Source organism: Ursus arctos, unplaced genomic scaffold (assembly GCF_023065955.2).
Source record: "Ursus arctos isolate Adak ecotype North America unplaced genomic scaffold, UrsArc2.0 scaffold_24, whole genome shotgun sequence".
Classification (NCBI taxonomy): Eukaryota; Metazoa; Chordata; class Mammalia; order Carnivora; family Ursidae; genus Ursus; species Ursus arctos.
In genome coordinates, this window is record NW_026622919.1 from 45,503,329 (window position 1) to 45,522,971 (window position 19,643).

A 19,643-nucleotide genomic window follows, 5' to 3' on the forward strand; every position below is an offset into this window, starting at 1 on the left:
GGGGTGGGGTGAGAGTGGAGATGCGCGGTGCCTACTAGGAGCGGGGCAAAGTGAGATCCGCAACTAGGATGAGGTAGAGGCCGAGCGCCAGGGAGAAAGGCCGTGAATGGTAGCTCAGAGTTTAGCCTTCTGCTGGGGGTGCGGGGGCGGGGGCGGGTTAGGGGAAACGCGAAGGGGTTTATCACAGTGCTGGGGTCATAGTCGGATTCGTGTTTGAGGAAGAGCTCTATGAAACAGGAGGCAGGAGTGGCCTAGCTGGGACAGAGGTCAAGACGTCCTGACCTTCACGGTGGCAATTCCTGGGGATTCTGCCCATCCCCATACCTCTCCTCTGGATTGCTCACCAAATCTTGGTTCAATTATGCTAACCACCTCGCCCCACCCCTTGCCCCAAACAGAGCTCCATATCACTCCCCAAACCTTGCCTCTTGTGTCCCTGTCTCAGTCTGGAGCCAGAAAACCAGGAGTCACCCTAGCCCCGACCATCCCTGCTCATGCTGGCTCTTAAATATCACTGGTATCCATTCATTCCTCTCCAGCTCTCTGCCTCTCTCTTAGCTCAGGCCACCATCTTTGTGTACCTGGATTGCTGCAGCAGCCTCTTCATTGGCCTCCCATCCCCATCTGGTCTCACTCCTCCTACTGGCTGAGATTTCTTCACTTGGCAGCCAGAGCAATCTTTCAGAAACCCAAGTCTAACTAGTCTGCTTCTGCTTAGGGATCTTCTGTGGCTCATCAGTACCCTGAGAATAGGTCCAAACAAGCCCTCCATGATCTCAGTCCTAATCACCTATCTGTCTAACTCCTTTCAGGTCTTGGTTCAATGTCCCTTCTGCCAGGAGTCCTTCCCTATGACCTCCTCACTGCTCAGTATGGGCTAGCAGCCCCTCCTAGGGATTTCCGTGTACTTAGCATCCATTTATCTGCTTGTTCCTGGACAGGGTCTCTTTCTAATTTACCCAACATACAGTCTGACACATCATGAGCATGTAGGTGCTCAAAAGATGTTTGTCTAATGAATAATTAGGTACGGCACTCAGGTTGGACATGTGTGGGACTAGAGTTCAGGAAACAGGGCTGGGCCAGAGAGGCAGTTTTGGAAGTTGTCAGAAAATACCCATAATTGTAAGCATAGCCACGGGAAAGAGTGAGATAACTCAGGGCAAATAAAGCAGAGGCCAACCACAGAACACTTGCTTTTAACGGAGAAAGATTTCTGTACCAAGTAGGATTAGTTTTGACTCAGGGAACAGAAATCCCACATAAGAGCCTCAGAGATGACAGTGCAAGGCTAGTAGGTCAGCTCTCCTCCACAAAGACCCTCCAGATGTGGCTCTTTCCACTTACTGCTCCAGCAACCTCTGGGTATGACTCTTGTCCTCATGGTTCAGGGTGGTAGCTAGAGCTCCAGACATCACATATGCATTTCAGGCAGTGGATGAAGACAAGGATGAAGAAGTGGGTTAAGGATCTGCACCAGCTCTCTTTTAGGGAAAGTTCCCAAAAGGTGTCACATGATATTTCCACATAGATCCCATTAGCTAAAACTTAGTCACACGACCAGACCCAGCAGCAAGAGGGGGCTGGGGGATGCAGTTTCTATGCTAGGCAGCCACATACCCAGCTAAGAACCAAGGGTTGCATCGCAGTAGACAGAATCGAAAGGGAGGCTGGATGGAGAGGCAGAGCGCTACTGGTATGCCAGGCTCTGTGCTAGGCACTTTATATATCTTATCTTACCCCATCCTGAGTAGAGGCTATTACTATCCCTGACAGATAGAGAGGCTTGGAGAGTTAAGCAACTTGCCTAAGGACAAGAGCTGCGGTTGAAAACTGTCTTTTCCCCGTATACCGGTCTGGCTGGAAAATCGGGAGGGGGTGGGTCCTAGGAGCTGTTGGAAGGAAATCTTTCAACAAAGGAGGGCTTGGTCAACAATGTCAGAGGCAGACAGGCCAAGCAGGATATGGGCTGAAGAGTCTGCTTGGATTTGGCAGCAAGGACACTGTTGGTAAGCTTGACAAGGGCATTGAGGAGAGGTGGGGGTGGGGGCTGGAGGCCAATTGCAGAGGGTGGGATGCAGAGGGAAGTGCAGAAGTGTAGGTCTCTCTGGAATGCTGGCAGTTAAGGCGGAGTAGGAAGAGCTGCTGAGGAACAGGGCCAGGAGGAGGCAGAAGAGCGGAGCAAATGCTGGTATTAGGAGAAGCAGCCTCTGCTGGGAGGCCTCTGAGCGGGATAGAAGCGTTGGATACAAAGAAATCCTCTGATCATTCAGGAAGGAAGGGGGCAGGAGGTACAAAGGCAGGTAGGACTGGAGAACAAAGGGAGGGAAGAAGAGGGAGTTCCTGTCTTGTAAAAATATGAAGGAGGGTTCTTAGCTGGGGAAGAGGGTAGAAAGTCAAGGGCCTGAAGGACAGGGAGGGGGCTGGCCTGTGCTGTCCAATATGGTTTCTTATTGCCACTAGCCACGTGTGGTGAATTAAGTTAATTAAAAGTAAATAAAATTAAAAATTCAGTTTCTTGGTTACGCTAGCCACATTTTAAGTATTAGTGGCCACATGTGGTTAGTGAATACTATTTTGGGAAGCACAGATAGAGAATGTTTCCATCATTGCTGTTGATCAGCGCTGGTCTAGATAGAGTGTGGTGATGGGGGGTTCCCAGAGACCCTGCCTGGCCATAGGTCCAGACTGCAGGTCTTCCCCACCACAGGGCCCCTGGAAGATCCTTCCACACTATCTCCATTCAAGACCTTCCTTCCCCTCTTTGGGGTTCCCTCAGGTCTCTCTCCTGGAGCAGCCAACCCCATTCTTATTCCTGCTTTCCTGAGGCCACTCTGGAGAGCATCTGCTTGTCTGAGTGCCAGGCCTCTCAAAGCTGTGGGAGGGGTACACGGAGGACCAGAAAGAGCTCCAATGTTTGGGTACAGTGGCCCATGGACAGAGGTGAGCTGACCTCCAGCACTGACACTGCGGGGCTCAGGGCCTAAGTGTCGACTCACCACTGTCTACCAAGAGATCCAGAGGACCTCAAAGATCTCTCAGCTCAGCCCCACATTCCACAGATGGGGACACCTAGTTTCAGAGACGGAAAAGTACAGAAGGCAGAAGTTTGTCCTCATTGCTTTTATTGTACTCCACTGCTCACTTTCCCCAGACTTTACGTTCAGACAGAATTGGGCAGGCCTTAGGTGCTGAGTCTGGGCCACAAGCAGGGGGCCCAGGATTTGGCCAGGGCTCCACCCCAACCCGAGGTAGCTGACTGAGGATTCCTGGCTAGAAGGGACTGTCCTGGCCTGACACGCCGAGAGAGAAGCGTATCTCCGTGGAGGTGCTGTGGCATGGACCGTGTGTCTGCACTTGAGGGCACAGGTACGTTCCGATGGTTGTGTTTGCAGGGCCCAAGCTGTTCAAAACCAGAGTGTGGATGGGAGGGGGGTGTGCATGCAGATGAATGTGTACAGGAGACACCATGTGGCCTGTAAGTACACCACACACCTACTCAAAACTTGCGTCTGCCAGGTCAGGCAGGCCCAGGCTAAATCTGATACCCAGTCAGGAGCAGTTCTTAAACTTTAGTCTTTCAGGTGGCCTAGGGAGTTTGCCATCCTTGCATATCTGTGGCCAGCCCTAGAGATTCTGGTTTGGGAGGTCGGAGGTAGGCCCAGGTGCCTGCACTGTTGATAAGCTCCCTAGGAAAATCTGGGGCCAGTAAGAAACAGGGCTCAAGCAGAGCTGTCCAATAGAACTTTTTGCAATATTTTATGTGGTCCAATATGGCAGCCATTAGGCACATGCATCTATTTAACAGTTGTAAAGTGGCTAGTTTTAGGAACTGAATTTTTTATTTTATTCAGTTTAAATTAATATAAATTTAAATGGTCATCATGGCTAGTGTCTGTCATATGGGAAGGCATGAATCTAGAGATACAAGGCAGTGTGGTGCACGAGGGCCCGGAGAGAGAAGCACACAGCTCTGATAGAGGAGTGCGAGGCAAGCCCTGCCCAGTCCCAGCCCCTCTAGACCAGGAGTGGCTGAGGCTGGGGCGAAGCTCCCTTGGGGGTTGTGGAGTTGGGGCCAGAGCCCGGACTTGCACAGGTCTGTCCCAGTGTCCCCTCTGAGCTGCCGAGACCTAGTGTCTACCTGGCTAAGAGGGTGGAGAGCTCCTGTGAAGACCATTCTTTCCTGGTTGGGACCCACCAGGGCCCCTGCCTGAAACCTCATGCTGTGTCCAGTCAGGAATCAGGGGCTGAGGGTCAGGATGTCTTCATGTTCTCCTGCAGGCTCAGGGTGGAGCTGGTGGCTGCGGGGTCATGCCCACCCTGTGTAAGCATAGGAGGGGATAAAAAGTCAGCCCCAGGAAACAGCTGGCCCCCCAACACAGACAGTGGGCCTAAGGCCTCAGAAAGACCCAAAGTCGGAGAGTTCTCTTACCGCCCCTGCCCCCATATGCTCCGCATACTTGAACTTCTTCTGCTTGTAGTAGTGCCTTTTGGGCAGAATGTGGAGCAGCAACAGGTCACAGAGAACCGTGGCCTAAGGGCAAGGAAGGGGCAGATAGAGCATGGGAATCTGGGGCAGGGACAGAGCCCTCCACATCCCACATCAGTCCTTTCTGGCTGTGAAGGCCTGGCTCAGTCCTGCTCTGTCTAGACCTCAGGTTCTGGAAGGGGGGGATGAGGCATTGCAGGTCCCTCAGGAGATTAAGACAACCCCATCCCACCTCTGTCCTGCCCCACCTCTGGGCCTCAGTTTCTTCAGACATACTGTGGGTCTGGAGTGGTGGGGTGGGCTCAGTAAGGATGGGGGAGGACTTATTGCTGCCACTGAGATGTGGAAGGGGAGGGACTGACCTTAGTACAGTGACCCCATGACCCTAGCACTTACCACCCCAAAGATGCCAATCCCAGAGCCAATGGTCGTCATTGTGGGGATGATGTCAAACTTCCCAGCCTGGTGGCAGGGCCCAGGGAGAGAAGGATCAACAGTCAGAAGGAGCCAGGTGGAAAAGGCCTTCCTCAGAAACCCCAAGGCCAGACCCAGGGCAAAGAGCTCTCCCTTTCTATGCTCTACCCCCACCATTAGCTGTCCCCACAGCCTGCTCCCCACAGCTCTGGCTCTACATGGGGACTCAGCTGCTGGTTAGAAGCCCTGGGTTTTGACCTTGACTCTACTTCCCTGGACACAGGGAGGTAGTGAAGGAGGTGAGGTCACCAGCTGGAAAGACCTGCCCTCAATGGGTACCCAGGTCCATCTGTTATTAGCAGTAAAACTCCTGAATGAAGCCCAGTCAACTTCCTGTTGTCTGTAACCATGGACACCAAACAAGCACTCCCAGGAACTAAGAGTGTGTCTCTGGCTGTCCTTCACACTGGACACTCACCTTGCCATCCACGAGAACGTCAAAGCGGATCCCAAACACCTTAAAGAGGTGGCGGTGGTTGGTCCCGTTTTCCACGAAGTGCCTGGCAAACCTTGGGGAAAGGGTGAGGTTGCAGAAAAGGGTGATGGAGAACAGTTTTGGGTCCAGTGTTCTCGGAGTTCAGCAGGACCCCTCAGAGGTCCGTGAGGATAGTCCCATGCCCCCAACACCCCAGGCCTCATTCCAGGAATGCTGTATTCAGTCCTCACCCTAACTCCTGATGTCAGTGATTCCCCCCGCCAGTCCTGGCCAGGTGGGCCTCAAAGGGTGGGGGCTCAGGCTGCCAAGGTCTTGTTCCCTGCGGACTCCCTGCTTGGCCAGTCCCAGGAGAATGGGAGTTGCCCAGCTTCCTCTGCTTTCTTCCTGGGGACACGTACTTGGCCTCAAGGGGTTCTGGGAGTAGAAAACCCTCAAGGGGTTCTGGGAGCCCAAGGAAGAGTACACTGGTGGGGTCCGGGCAGGCACCTGAAATTGAAGCCTGGAGACAGATTTTTCTCCTCATACAGTCCATGGAACTCGTAGATGGGTTTGCAGTGCCGCACATGCCAGTCCAGGTCACAGTTCCAGTCAATGGTGATGCCAACCACCCCGCCCTGCAGGGACACAGGTGTTGAAAACCCAGGGCTTCAAGGTCAAGAAACTCTTGTCTTATGCTGGTGCCAGCAATCTCTTGAAGAGGGGAACATTTTTTTGTCTGAGAAGAGACACTGAGAAGCTGCTGCAGGGTGAGGTCCTGTCACCCTCTGGCCCCACCTCCCACCCATCACACTCCAACTTTCTGATGGTTTCTAGAATACACCAAATTCTTTCTACCTCAGGGCCTTTGCACATACAGCTCCCCCAGTTCCACAAGTCTGGCTCTTTCTTATCCTTTGATCACTTTCTCTGAGAGGCCTTCCCTAATGACCACCTCCAGACTAAAAATGTGTGTTTGTTATTCCCTCTGTTTTCCCCTGGAACATTTGTCACTTTGAAATCATGTATTTATTTTGTGTGATTATTAACCTATTTCCTCGAAGACTATAAACTCCGTGGGGGTGGGGCTGTCTGTCTCATTTGTCACGGACTCCTGAGTTCCTAGTGAAAGTCACAGTGTGGAAGGCAAGTAAATAGTGTTGAATTAAAGTGAGTCTGTAAAGACCTGGGCTAGGAAGGGAAAACTGAGAAAGTGAAGCTCCTCTGAGGAAGGCAAGGATCAGGGACAGGTGGGGTAGGCTGAGCAACGGGACAGCTGGGAGGTGGTCAGATGAGGTGTGGAGGTGGGCAACTAGGCAGGTATGCAAGTATCTGTGCATGATGGTGAGGGGTGAGAAGTTCCTAGTGCAGGTGGCAGGGAGATTTTAGGAACAGGGAAGTCTAGCATTCAGCTTTCTGGTTGTGTGTGTTGCTACAGCGTAAACCCCCTCCAGGGTTTGGAAAACTGAGACCTGAGGGCTGAACTTGTTTGCATGTTTTCTGTGGCTGCTTTTGCCCTGGAAGCAGCTGACTTGAATAAGGTTGGAACAAAGTCCTTAGGCCTGCAAAGCTGAAAATACTTCATCTCTGGCCCTTTAAAGAAAAACTTTGCTAACCCCTGTTCTAGATAAATGTGCTGTGAGCAAGTTTTGTGTGTATGTGTGATATCACAGAAAAGCAGCTGATTTCCATCCCTAAATAGGCAACTGTAGGAGAAGGCTGATAATGATCACGGGGAAACATGGACACAGGGTCACCACATGCCAGGCAGTGCTGAAGTTCCATCCCATGCATGAGCTCACTTGATCTTCAGGACAACCCCATGAGCCTGGCACTATTATTGTCCCCACTACATAGGTGCAAAAGCTCAGACACACTCAAAGTAAGAGACTAGTCTGAGGTCACATTGCTCATTAGGGGCAGAGCCAGGATTGGAACCCAGTCAGACAGGTCTGTGCTCCTTACAAGGTACTCATCTCTTGGAACCCCAGGTGACTGTACAAATCCCAGATTCTGGAATTCTCAGGATTCCTGAGCAGGGCACAGGACTTCTCAGGGCCATAAGGCATGGAATTCAAGCTTTTATCTAATATTTAGAAAACACTGTGATCTAAGCAAACATCCAGGTGAAAATGTCTGCCCATGTCCAGTCATTCTCGGTACCCCCTCTGTGTCAGGTCCATACCAGGCCCTGCTGAGGACTCAGGCCTGACCCTCAGGAACCCCCAGTATCAGGGGATAAATCCATGTATATACTCAGCCCATACCAGAGGCTCGAGGAGGGCATGATCTGGGGCTGAAAAGCCTTCTCTGACCTGCTGATTCCAGGACCCAGCCCTCCTCATTTGCCTGGCACCATACCTTCTCAGCCAGGGTGCTAAAATTCTGTCCTGACTCTTGTACCACATAGCCGAGCTTGAAGACAGGGCACAGTGGGTGCGAGCTCTTGTGATAGAGGCAGGTCCTCATGTAGGCCGCATCCACCTCTTCCACCAGGTTGCGCCTACATGGGGGGGGAGGGCATTGATAGCAACAGAATGCCAGCTGGGAGGGTGCCCGTCATGCCCCAAAGCTCTGGGGATCCCTCACAAGCTCCATCAACCCCCCCTTCCACAGACCCTGGAGACTAAAGACAGCCCACCCCAGGAGCCCAGCTCAGGCTTCTGCCTCCAAAGCGAAATCAGCAGGAGTGGAAGGTGACAGAGACAGTTGAGACCAGCAGGAGCAGCCTTGGCGGGGGGGGGGGGTGGGTGTCTGCATTTCTGCCCCCTTTTCCCACAAACCTGTTGACCTTGAAGCGTGGAAAGCTGATGCTGTTCTTGATGAAGAGAGTGAAGTTCTCGGCCTCTTGGAGAAGGGCAGGGCTGGAGGAGACTGTACTCACTTACCGTCCCCTCATCAGGAGTCCCCCAAGTGCCCACCAGCGTTTGTCATGGGTGTGAGGGTGTGAGGACCTACGGGATCTTCTTGTGGCCCGGGCTTGGGGGGGATGGGTGTGCTGTAATGATGGACTCTCAGGCCCCTTGACCAGGAGCCAGGGAGATCATTGGCTTGGGCCAAACAGATGGGGTAAGGGTGAGATTGGAAGAGGGAGGACAGAGCCTTTCCAGAACATGAATCCAGATGCTCCTTTGTCTGGGCTGGGGAACCTGCTCCCAGCTCCCTGGATGGATAAGGCATTACCGTGGGACATTGTCATCCACCTCCACAGGACACCAGCCAAAGATCTCACATGTCTGCACAGTGTCATTGAAGGCCACACACTTGCCTGTGCGGATGCCTGGAGCAAGGGAGGAACACATGGGTGCCCACTCCAAGCTGGGGGTAGTGAGGAGGGCCCTCATCTCCAAGAGACCCCAGTGATGGGACACCCAAGAGCAGAAGCCTGAGGACAGAAATGTGGCTGGGTACAGGGCAGGCCAAGGCTAGGATGGCAGGAAGGGAGAGAGCAGGAAGGACTTCCTGGTGGAGGAAGCCTGGCGATGAACAGGGACTGTGCAGGGGGATGGGAGGAGGCCGACCTTACCTTGGGCCTTCCTTTCTGCCTTCCCTGGAGTGCAGCCACTGTCATTTGTGCATGTACCCCCTTCTGGGTGCTAGGGGAAGGGAGAGTTGCTGATCCCAGGCCCCTTGGGTAGTGTCCTAAGGAGAGCTCCTCCCATCCCCAGGGCCCTAGGGAAGTCATGAGGCAGTCTTAGCAGCTTTGGGGTGAACTTTGCTTATAGCTTCCTTCCCCCAGTCCCCTCCCAGGACCCTTCTGGGCTCAGGCCCAGCTGTGCTATTGCCAGTGTCACCTGGCAGGGAGCAGAGACGTTAGGGCTTGGGGATTGGGTGGGCACCGAGGCTCAGCATCTTGCTTGACACATAGCTGGGAGGCAAGCCTCAGCACTGCCAATAGCGGACTGTTACTTCGCGTGAATCTATGCCTAAAATTCCACCATCGCATTCCCCTGAGGAAGCCTATCTTTAATGCTCAAGGGGACTCCCTCTTCCACGTTATTTTCCCTTGTAGGTCCAGGAAGTGGGGAGAGGGGATGGGTAGCAGTCCTCACCTCTGCACAGTAGCCTTGAGCCTGGTGCGGGGTCACAATGAAATTGGTCATGATCACAAAGGAGCTGTCCCCCTGAAAGTGAGGAGTAGGGGAGGGAAGGGCAGGGCTCTGAGTTGGGAGAACATCCCCAAGAGCACAACACTGCCCCAACAAGCCCCTAGAATCTACAAGATACCCAGCAGCCTCCATACCCCGTAATGTCAGAAAGGGATGATATTACAACGTGTTTTTGCCCCTCATTCACAGTTAGGGAAGCTGAGGCCCAGAGGGAGATAGGAGCTGGAGTAGTCCAATAGGGAGATTGGACAGAGCCCAATTCCCACTCTGAGCCAGGCCCCGCCGTGGGGGAAGGTGTACCCCTGAGTCAGCTCACCTGGGCTGGGAAGACGTAGTCAGCTACATCCCAGACCTGGGAGCCCAGACCTGGGAGCTGTGTCACGGCCAGACCTTTGAGTTTCACAGACACGCTGCTGATGAGGCCACTTGAGGTCTGATAGCCCTTCTCGTAGACAAACACCCACCTGTGGGGTGTTTTGGGGGTTAAAGGAGTCAGAGCAAGGCCAGGCTATTCAAAGATGGCATGAGGCTATGTGGGCTGCTGCCCTTTCTGGCACCAGCTAGACATGTCAAATACTTTCCCTTCCCTTCTCCAGATGCATCTCTGAGCCGTTCTCTGCTCCTAAAGGTACATCTTGGGCTGGGGGCAGAAGAGCCTCACCTGCTTCCCCGGGCTGGCCTGTACCTGAAGTTCCACCCTTCCTTTTACTAGGAAAATACTAATTCCCAGAGAGGAGATCCACTGAAGGACTCTTTCAGATCCTTTCCCAAGAGCAGAATTTGCTGGGGCCTAGAGGCCAAGCTTCTTGGACCACAATCCTCAGGCCCAGACTGCTCCTTCCTGCCTGAGGTTCTTCCACTGAGAACCAGTAGAGCATGATGGCTGAGAACCTGGCCTTTGGTGCCCAAGAGGATGGATTGGGCAGTCCTAGCTACACTACTCATGGGCTGTGTGATTTTGGATAAGCTATTCAGTCTGTCTCTGCCTCATCTGTGTGAGAATAACAATAATAGTACTAATCGTACTTGCTGTGATTTACTGCATGCAAATCACTTAGAATGGGGACCAGCATGCACTAAGCACTACATAGATACTAGCTGTGATTATCTCAGCCATGCCGGGAGCTCCTGGCAAGGGGGACTGGAAGGGAAACAGAGGGGGCAAGTGGCCCTCAGAAGGGCTTGCATAATATGGCCCCAGTTGAGGCCCATTGGAGTGACTCATGCTGGAGGCCTCCCAGCTTTCTTGGGAAATTCTGGCCTTCCCTTCCTAGCATGAAGAACCCCTATTCCTTTGGGTTCTCCACTTTCTGTCTGGAAGGGTCAGTGAAATTGACCTCCCTCCTAGCCTTGAGTGTAGGGAGGGTGGGGCACATGACCAAGACTTACCAATCAATGTTCCGTTGCCCTAGCAACAGTGCTAGCACAGCCCAGTGATAGGTCTAAAGATGGGCACACAACCTAGGGAGTTTCAACAATGAGGCTAGGACTTCTCTGGGAGTTACTGGGAAAGAGACATCCTTTCTGTTAGATAGCTAAGCAAGGTAGCCATAAGACCAAAACTATGGTTAGTCATCCTGCTACCTCACAGAGAGAGTAAGTCTGAGAATGAAGCCAATTTAGAGGAAAGTTAGGCCAGGAGATGGAAGAGGGCAGCCTCCTGACAACGGTTGAGCACCTGGATCTAGTCATGCCTGAAGCATGTTAAAAAAATCTACTTCTGGACTTTTCTGTTACATGAGCTAATAAATTCTTTCCTTTATTTAAGCCAGTTTGGGTTTGGTTTCTGTTGATTACAACTGAGAGTCCTGGGTATGGTCCATTTCCTTCAGGAAAGACTGCATGGAGATTCAGTGTAACTCTATGTTTGAGTGTATGTGTCCATTTGTGGTACCCATCAGAGTGTGTAGCTGCGTATCTCTGGGGGAAATCTGTGAGCACACCTGTGGCTCTGTCTGATTGCCCAAGCAGAACTCAAAGCCCCTCTCCTGTGATCCAGAGCTCAAGCCTCGTAGCAATTCTCTGGGCATCTTAGTCCCAGAGTCAGTGCTAACTCTCTGTGGGCTGTCTCCCTGCCCCAGGCCCTAGGAAGTCAGCCCACCCAGGTCTTCCTCTTCCTTCCCATGGTCCCCACTCCATCTTCTCCAGGCCCCTCCCCAAGCCTGGCCCAGGAGGCACCCCTCCCAAGCCTAAGCATGGTCACTGCTGCCCCCTGCAGGTCCTAGATGGCACCAGGCAAGGCATGACAAAGGCTTCAAGTCCTCAGTGCTTCCAGCCTTATGAGGGAGACTGGGGGCATCACCTACCCCTACCCTCCTCAGCCTCCTTAGTCCAGGGAGGATCCTGACTCCATGCCCAAGCTCAGAGGAGCTGTTGGGGATGGTGGGGAGCTGCTCTATGTTCTGAACCCCTCCACATAGTGGGGTGGCCGAGAGTATGACCCCCAATGTGTAACAGAAGCCATGATTCAGGTATCAGCACTGCCACTCACCAGCTGTGTGACTGTAGCCTCACCAGGCTAAAGACAAAACCTCTCTGAGTCCTGGCTTTCTCAGTAAAACAGATGTGATGGCACTTACCTTAAAAATGCTGCTTTTCATTCAACAAATATGAGCAAGGCCTTCCCATGTATTGAACCATGGGCTGGGTGCAGGAAGAAAGCAAGTCCAGGTGACTAGGGGATTTCCCACGAGTTCTCATTAAGGAAGTTAGCATGCAGTAGTCACGTACTAAATAATCCTCTTATTTTCACTGTCTGGAGTCCGTAGTTCCTCTTTACATGTCCACCTGTCCCCGTCACCCTGGCTTCTATTCTCTGCCCAGGCAGAAGGTCATGTAAGCTGTCACCGATACATCACGCCCCAGATCTTCATCTACACTTCTGCACTTTCCCGGAGATCTAATTCCACACATTCATTTAGTGATTCAACAAATATTTATTGATTGAGCCCTTATTATGTGCCGAGCAATGTTCTAGGCACTAAAAATACAGAAGTGAACAAAGCCAACCAAAATTCTGCACTCAAGAGTCTTCCATACATGTCTATATGACCCAACACTTTGTGACACTCATTCCTTCTCCCTCCTCTAGCCCCTCGCCCCAGACATCACACAGGTACCTCAAACTCAACTCAAACCCTTGCAAAACCTGGTGGTTCCTCAAAAAGTTAAATGTGGAGTTACCACTCGATTCAGCAATCCTACTTCCAGGTATATACCCAACAGAACTGAAAATACATCCACACAAAAACTTGTACACAAGTCTTCACAGCAACATTATACTTAGGAAGCAGAAGTGGAAACATCCCAAATGACGACCTGCCGATGGACAGATAAATCAAATGTCACATATCCATACAATGAAATGGCATTCAGCCATGAAAAGGAATGAACTAGTGATACACGTTATAACCAACATAGATGAACCTTACAAACACGCTAAGTGAAAGAAGCCAGACGCAAAAGGCCGCATATGATTTTATTTCTATGAAATGTCTAGAGTAGGCAAAGCAGGCTGTAGAGAGAAAGAATGGGGGGTTATTGCTAAGGAGTAGAGTTCCTTTCTGGAGTAGTGAACATGTCGTAGACTAGGTAGTGGTGATGGTGGCACAACTTTGTGATGATATGAAAAACCACTGACTTGTATATTCCTAAAGGGTGAATGTGATGGCATTTGACTAATATCTCTAAACAAAAATTCAGTGGGGCTAACCTGAATGCCTCATGTTTCCCACAGAACTTGCCCCTCTGTTGCCCTCATCTTGGAGGATGGCATCATACCTACCCCATCCTCCTCAAAGCCTGAGCATCGTCCTCACCCCTCATCCTCCATTATCCCCACATTCTTTGGGCCCCTCTGTCCTTTTGGCTTTCATCTAAGGACCCAAAGGGGTTTTGCTGTGGGAGGCTGAGATGTGAGAGGAGCCAGGACACATGCCAGGGGAAGGAACTCTGGCGTGGGGATGGGACGATATGTTGTGGCTGGTGGGGACACACAGTGCAACCTCGGGCAGCAGGCAACCAGACCAGGCACCTGCTACGGGGCAGAGCAGCATTGGGGAGGGGCAAGACCAGACTCCAGGCCTGGGAGGGATTGAGCTTAGAGCTGGGGCCCACCCTGAGTGCTTGGAGGTTAATCTACATGTTGTCTGCAGATAAGTTAGGCTGACAATTCGTGTTTAAAATTTTTTTTAATGAGTCACCAACATCTAAATACCAAGAGGTTCCTTTTGCTCATAAATTCCAATTTCTCACTGCTCTTGAGAAGTCAAAAACTCTGGCTGTGCTGGGCCCCTGGCCTTCTGCAGAGACGATGGGCAGAAAGTAAGCAGTGGACACCCCCTCCACACATACCTCTCCGGTGTGGGGCCCACCAGGGTGACTACTTCTGTCCTCCATGCTCACTGCTCCTGCCTTGGCATGGCCTCCTCCTCTCCTCTTATCACTGCTGCCTCTTCATAGTGCCCTACCTCTGGCCTCCACCCCCACCCCATCCCCTGCCTGCCCTGGGGCTTCCCCTGCTAGACATTCTTCTATGGCTCCCCATGACCTATAGGAGAAAGCCCATGTTCCTCAGCCTGGCATTCAGAGGCCTGAATCAGTGGCTGTGCTCACCCCTCCACCTCCTTTCCCTTGAGGTCCTTTCATGCTCCACAGCCTAACCTTCGTTACTCTTTTGCTGTTCCTTTCCTGCCCCAGGGCCTTTGATCATACTCTGCTTTCCAGCAGGAGTGCCTGGATTAGGTAGGCACACGAGACTCTACCAACCAGGGTTTTTCATTTCCTTGGCTATAACAATTGGTTTTGTGGTAGGCACTTGACCTGACCCCTGCCAGTAAGAGTTGGATCTGGGACTTCTGCTGGAACTCTGGAAAAGGAGACAGTCTTATGCCCTAGAGATGGCTAAGCTGGTGAGATGTCAGGCTGGAGCTGCCATTTTGCCACTATGAAGTTAGAGAGACTGCCTAAGAATGAAGCCCAGAGAATAGCAGAGCTGGGAAGAGGAGAAAATCCTGGCTAGCTTCTTTGGAGAACCGAAACGGGTCCAACCTGAATTCCCCATCTCCCTGCACAACTTGCTCTTCCTGTGTCCTCATCATGGAGGATCCAGCCAGGCCTAAAGCCTGCATCGATTTTTTTTTCAGTTACATAAACCACTTGATAGCCCCACTCTTCTCTAGGAACCAAAGGAGTCCTGGCTAACTCATCCTCCACTCCTCACTCTTCCTTTGCCCACCCTGTACCCCACCTCTGTCCCATGGATCCCAGCACAGCAATAGGCACAGAGAAAATGCTGTAGAAATGTCCCTGGATGCATTTTTCCCAGCAATAATTTGTATCTATCCTTATCCCTGATTGGTATGCTCCAGGATCCATTTGAAAATCTCAGAAGCATGTGAACTTCTCAAGCGCTCTGTGTGGAGGTAGATGGGGCAGGGGAGGGGGACACAAAGGGAAAGCCAAGAGCAGATTTGCCTGGCTTATAGACCCCAGGCTTTTTTGCTCACGGCTGGTTCCACCACTCTTGTCATCTCTTCCAGGAAGCTTCCCAGGCTCCACTTACCAAGCAGCATTCACAAATCTCATTGGGACCCTCCTGTGTACCGTAGCCAGACCTCTGTCCTCTCCAAACCAGAGCCCTCCAGGCAGGGACGTATCCCAGTACACTCCTTGTTTGGGCCTACTAGGTCATGGATGACAGCCCACTGCCCGTATACTGAGTTACAGAGAGCTCATCACGTCCCAGGAGACAGTTCTAACTGCAAATTAACCATTTTAATTTGAGACAAAAAGAGTGAGATCTAGGCTCAGCCCACCAGGGCCTCAGGCCCACTTGCTGAGAGAGAATACAACCTCAGTTTGCCTTCTCAGAGTCTGCTTGGGTTCTCAACATCTCAGCCTCTCTGCCTCTGTCTTAGTAATTCACCATCTCTCAGTCTCAGGACCTCTCTCTTCATCGGAGTGGTTGTGCTCTGATGTCTATCCCTCAGTCCGGTTCTGTCTTTGTGTCTGCCCATCCTCCATCTTGTTTGTGCCTCTGTCTCTGGAATGCGGGAGTCTGGCTCTTCTCCCATGCTCCCCTTTGTACCCTGTAGCACCCACAGGACCAGGCATTCAGACAGACAGGGGCCTTGTGAAGGGGGCTAATTAAAGAGAGGCATCCCTCCTCAGAAACGAGCCTGCGTACGTCTTTAGAGGGTTCCTCCCAACCTTATTTCGTGGAACAGTTGGGAAACTAAAGCTTGAGATAGTAAGACCAAGTCCAGGCCAGTTTTTGTCTGCAGCTGAGCGGTCAGCAAAGCAGCGGGCAGTGGCCAGACGAGGGTGCTAGAGATAGCAGGAGTTTCAGTTGGAACAGGAAGTCTGGGCTTAAGGGTGGGGTTGTGAGGGGTGGGTGTTGTGGGGGACCCTGCCTTCCACTCTCTGCTATATGACTTCGGCAAGTCAGTGCCCTCTCTGAGAATGTTTCCTTTCCAGGATATCAAGGCCAACTTTGGAACCATGCAGCTGGATTCAAATCTGGTTTAGCCTCTTTCTGGTTGTGAGATTCAGACTAAATCACCCAGCATCCCTGAGCCTCACCCAAACTGAGGAGGCCGCATCCATTTGGAAACTGAGTAGACTGTCCTTGGGAGGGAGGAAAGCAAGGAGAGAGGTAGGCAGGTCTCTGTTACTAGAGGTATGTGCTCAGGACCGGATGTTGGCTTGGGGCCTGTGGTACAGCTGGGAGTGGGGTGAGCGGACCGTGGCTTTCCCTCTGACAGTCTGTGACCAACACACAAGAGGGCCCTGGCGCTGGTCCCACTGCTGACCTGAAAGCAGAAATAAGGAGCAATACGGGCCACAGTGAGGACAACATTCTCCCAGCCTCTTCTGGTGAAGGATGGGCTAGGCCTGGGCAGGCAACCTCTCTTTTCCCTGGAGGGTCAGGAGCGCAGTTAATGGTGAGCTTTTAGGCCCATCCTGTGCCTGGTATCACAGCATCAGTGCCCCATTACAATGTTCTCAGAGCCTTTGTGAGGTGGGAAAGGAGAAGGCAGGGCTGAGGCCTGGGGATCGAGGGTCCTCCGTTCTAGCTGGGACTTGCTTTGTGACCTGCAAGTCCCACTATTCCTTTCTGGTCCTCAGTTTTCCTCACAAGCTCAGATGACACTGCAGATGTCAAATTGGTCTGTGAACAGGAGGGAGGCAGAGGCCGAAAGATGTCACAGGGCTAGGTCCTGGCTTTGACTCCACCTGAGCAGCTCTGAGGCCTTGGGGGCCAGACGGGGTAGAGGGAAGGCTGTTTTGGATATCAGAGGCCCTGGAGGGACCAGAGTGATACGGTCACTGTCTGGCCTCCTAGTCAGCCTGCCCTGGCTCTAGTCAGCAGTCCCGGTTTGGTCCCACAGCAAAAACGGGGACATGGAGACCAGAGGCACAGGGCCCTCAGAATCACAGAGCAAAGGGATTCTGCTGTGCATCCCCAAGCCCCCTCAGCAGGAGCTGAAACTCCTTCATTGGCCCTGGGGCCTCCAAGAACCCTCTGTAGTATCACTCTGAGTGGATAGGATGCTTCCCCCGCCCCGCCCCAGGGCACGCACATCAGGTGCCCAGCCACAGACATGTACATGTGGATACCCAGCCACAGGGACACACCCAGCAGCCACCCCCAGTAGGCGCATGCCCAGACACAGGAGAACATACGCACCCACACGGAGCTCTAGGTACGACACATAGGCATACACACACCACATACGCCCATGCACGCTCACACAAGCACATATATGTGTAAGTCACTGCCAGGCCTATCTTGGCTCCCAGGACAGCAAGACTGCAGGGGAGTACCACTTTGCTTCTGCCTCTGCACTGCTGGGACAGTGGGACAGGTCTCAAGATGCCTAGAAAGGAGGGGCGCCTGGGTGGCGCAGTCGTTAAGCGTCTGCCTTTGGCTCAGGACGTGATCCCAGTGTTCTGGGATCGAGCCCCACATCAGGCTCCTCCGCTGGGAGCCTGCTTCTTCCTCTCCCACTCCCCCTGCTTGTGTTCCCTCTCTTGCTGGCTGTCTCTGTCAAATAAATAAATAAAATCTTTTTTAAAAAATGCCTAGAAAGGAGCAGTAATCCCTGGGACCTGAACTGACCTCACCCTCTGCCCAACAGGCCACCATTAAGGTACAGGTGTTCTGAACTTGAAAGTTTCTTTGCTCTGGGGGTTTCAAGTATCTCAGGATGCCTCTAATTTAGGCAGGGCAGGTGGGAACAGGGCCTGTCCCCCTTTGGCTTGTAAAATGGGGATGTGGCCTCTGTCTCTTAGTAGTGGCCTGGCTTGGCTGGGAGGTCAGAAGTAGAAGGACTCTGGTTGTGGTTTGCTGGGGCCCTGGTCTCCAGCACCACTCACCACTTGAGACACCATTGACATTGACACCATTGAGTCGGTTCCTTAGAACCCAACGGCTTTGCCTCTTGTTCACCATACGACTCGGGGCAGGACTTCCCCTCTCTACCTTAACATCCCCGTCCTGACAGTGAGTTAGCAGGCTTCCATTCCTTCTGAATAGCACTACAGTTCGTTAGGGAGGATGACAACTGATAGAGAGAAAGAGGGGCTCCTTGGGGTCATGGGGTCATCCCAGAGCCTGGAGGAAAGGCCCAGGTTGGAAGCTGGTGCAAGAGAGTGGCAGGTAGGGGCCCAGACTCACCCAATGACGTAGACCAGAACCACGAGCTGGATCAGGCGGAAGACGACGCCCACCTTCTTGTTGCGCACAAGCACCATTCGGGGAGTGTCATACTCAAAAAAGAAAGCAGCCAGTTCATCCTGGAGCCGCTGTGCCATGGTGGGCCAGGCTGTGGCCTGAGAACTGAGCCCCTTGCACAGCCTTTGCTCTTGAGGTGAGCCAGATGTCAATGCCCACGTCTACAGTGGAGCTTCTAGGGGCTTCCTGGCCCGTTAGGAAGGGTAGGGTATGGCAGGGCAGGGCAGGGCAGCTGAGGCCAGAGGTCAGGAGTCAGGGGTCAGTTGAAGGGACTTGGGTTGAAAAATAGAGTCCTTGGGTGGTTAGAGCAGCTCTTGGCCCCTGGCAGGCAATGGACTGTGGGCCGGCCGCGCCTGTGGACAAATAAATTCCCAAAGATAGATGGGGGCGGGGCTGGTGGGGCCACCCAGGCCCAGCCCCACAGCTCCTTCTGGCTCCGCCTGGGCCCTGCTGAGCCTCCGGAAACAGGAGCTGTTGGCAGGAAACCACAGGCCACCCGTCACAAGGCAAAGATAAAGCTGTCAGCCCCCCATGAACCTGGTGGAACAGAACAGGGCCACGGCTTGGGTGGAATGGCCTCAGGTTGAAGCCTTCCCCAAACCAGGGACCCATACCCATATCCACACATCCTCCCCACTCTACCTGTGCCCCGAGGTGGGGAGCTCAGTCCCTGCGGGGTTTGTGGTCAGGAGAGCAGAAGAGGAAGCAGGGCCATTTCTGTAAGTATCGGCTGTCTGATACTTCCAGAGCCTGCAGCAGGACCCCCACCTCTGTCCTTATAGACCAGCTTCCTTATAGACCACCTGTCCCTCTGAGTCCAAGCCTGGCCTGTGCCCAGTCGACCTTAGCATTGGGCTGGCATCTCTATAGCTTACCTCTCCTTTCCCATCATTTTTTCTGTCCCAGCCACACCTCCACCTCCCAAAAACAAGCGGAGGGAGGCAGGTGCCCAGAAGAATCAAGGGCCACATCTGTTATACATTGCCACAGGGCTCCTGAGACAAAGCAGGGAAAGCCTGACATCAGACAGCCTCAGTTAATATCCTTGGCTCTGCTACTAGCTGCGTGTGAAATGGGGATGATAATAAGATTTCCCTCATAGGTAGAGGCCCCAGAGGACTGGGTCCCAACAACACTGAGGACAAAAACCTGAGTCCACTATTGATCTTAAGGTACAGACCTTCTGCAGCCCCTGTCTTCAACCACAGCCCAGGGCATGAATGCAAGGGCTGCAGGGGGCTGGGGGTGGGACAGAGGTCTCCTGTTTGCTTTTGGAGCCCTAGAGCTAGAGGCCTCCCCTGACCTAACGCTTTGTTTTGCAGATGAAGAAATGAACTGAGAAAAGAGAAATGAATTGCCCAAGCTCACCCTGGATGGTACTGGAGGCCTCAGCTTAAAGCAGGAAGGCCTACATTGTCGGCC

General features: G+C 52.7%; 1 protein-coding gene across 1 annotated transcript; it reads right to left on the minus strand.

Annotated features, from left to right (window-relative positions):
- Positions 1–3,108: 3,108 nt before the first annotated feature.
- P2RX1 (purinergic receptor P2X 1) lies at positions 3,109–18,607 on the minus strand. Its single transcript, XM_026517912.4, has 12 exons — positions 18,165–18,607; positions 9,801–9,948; positions 9,428–9,499; positions 8,902–8,971; positions 8,559–8,655; positions 8,159–8,239; positions 7,737–7,878; positions 5,886–6,013; positions 5,382–5,472; positions 4,886–4,951; positions 4,433–4,534; positions 3,109–4,320 (listed from the first exon to the last, which is right to left on the minus strand). Exons 1-12 carry the CDS (start codon positions 18,299–18,301, stop codon positions 4,255–4,257), a joined length of 1,200 nt encoding a protein of 399 aa, XP_026373697.1. The 5' UTR covers positions 18,302–18,607; the 3' UTR covers positions 3,109–4,254.
- Between the last annotated feature and the right edge of the window lie 1,036 nt (positions 18,608–19,643).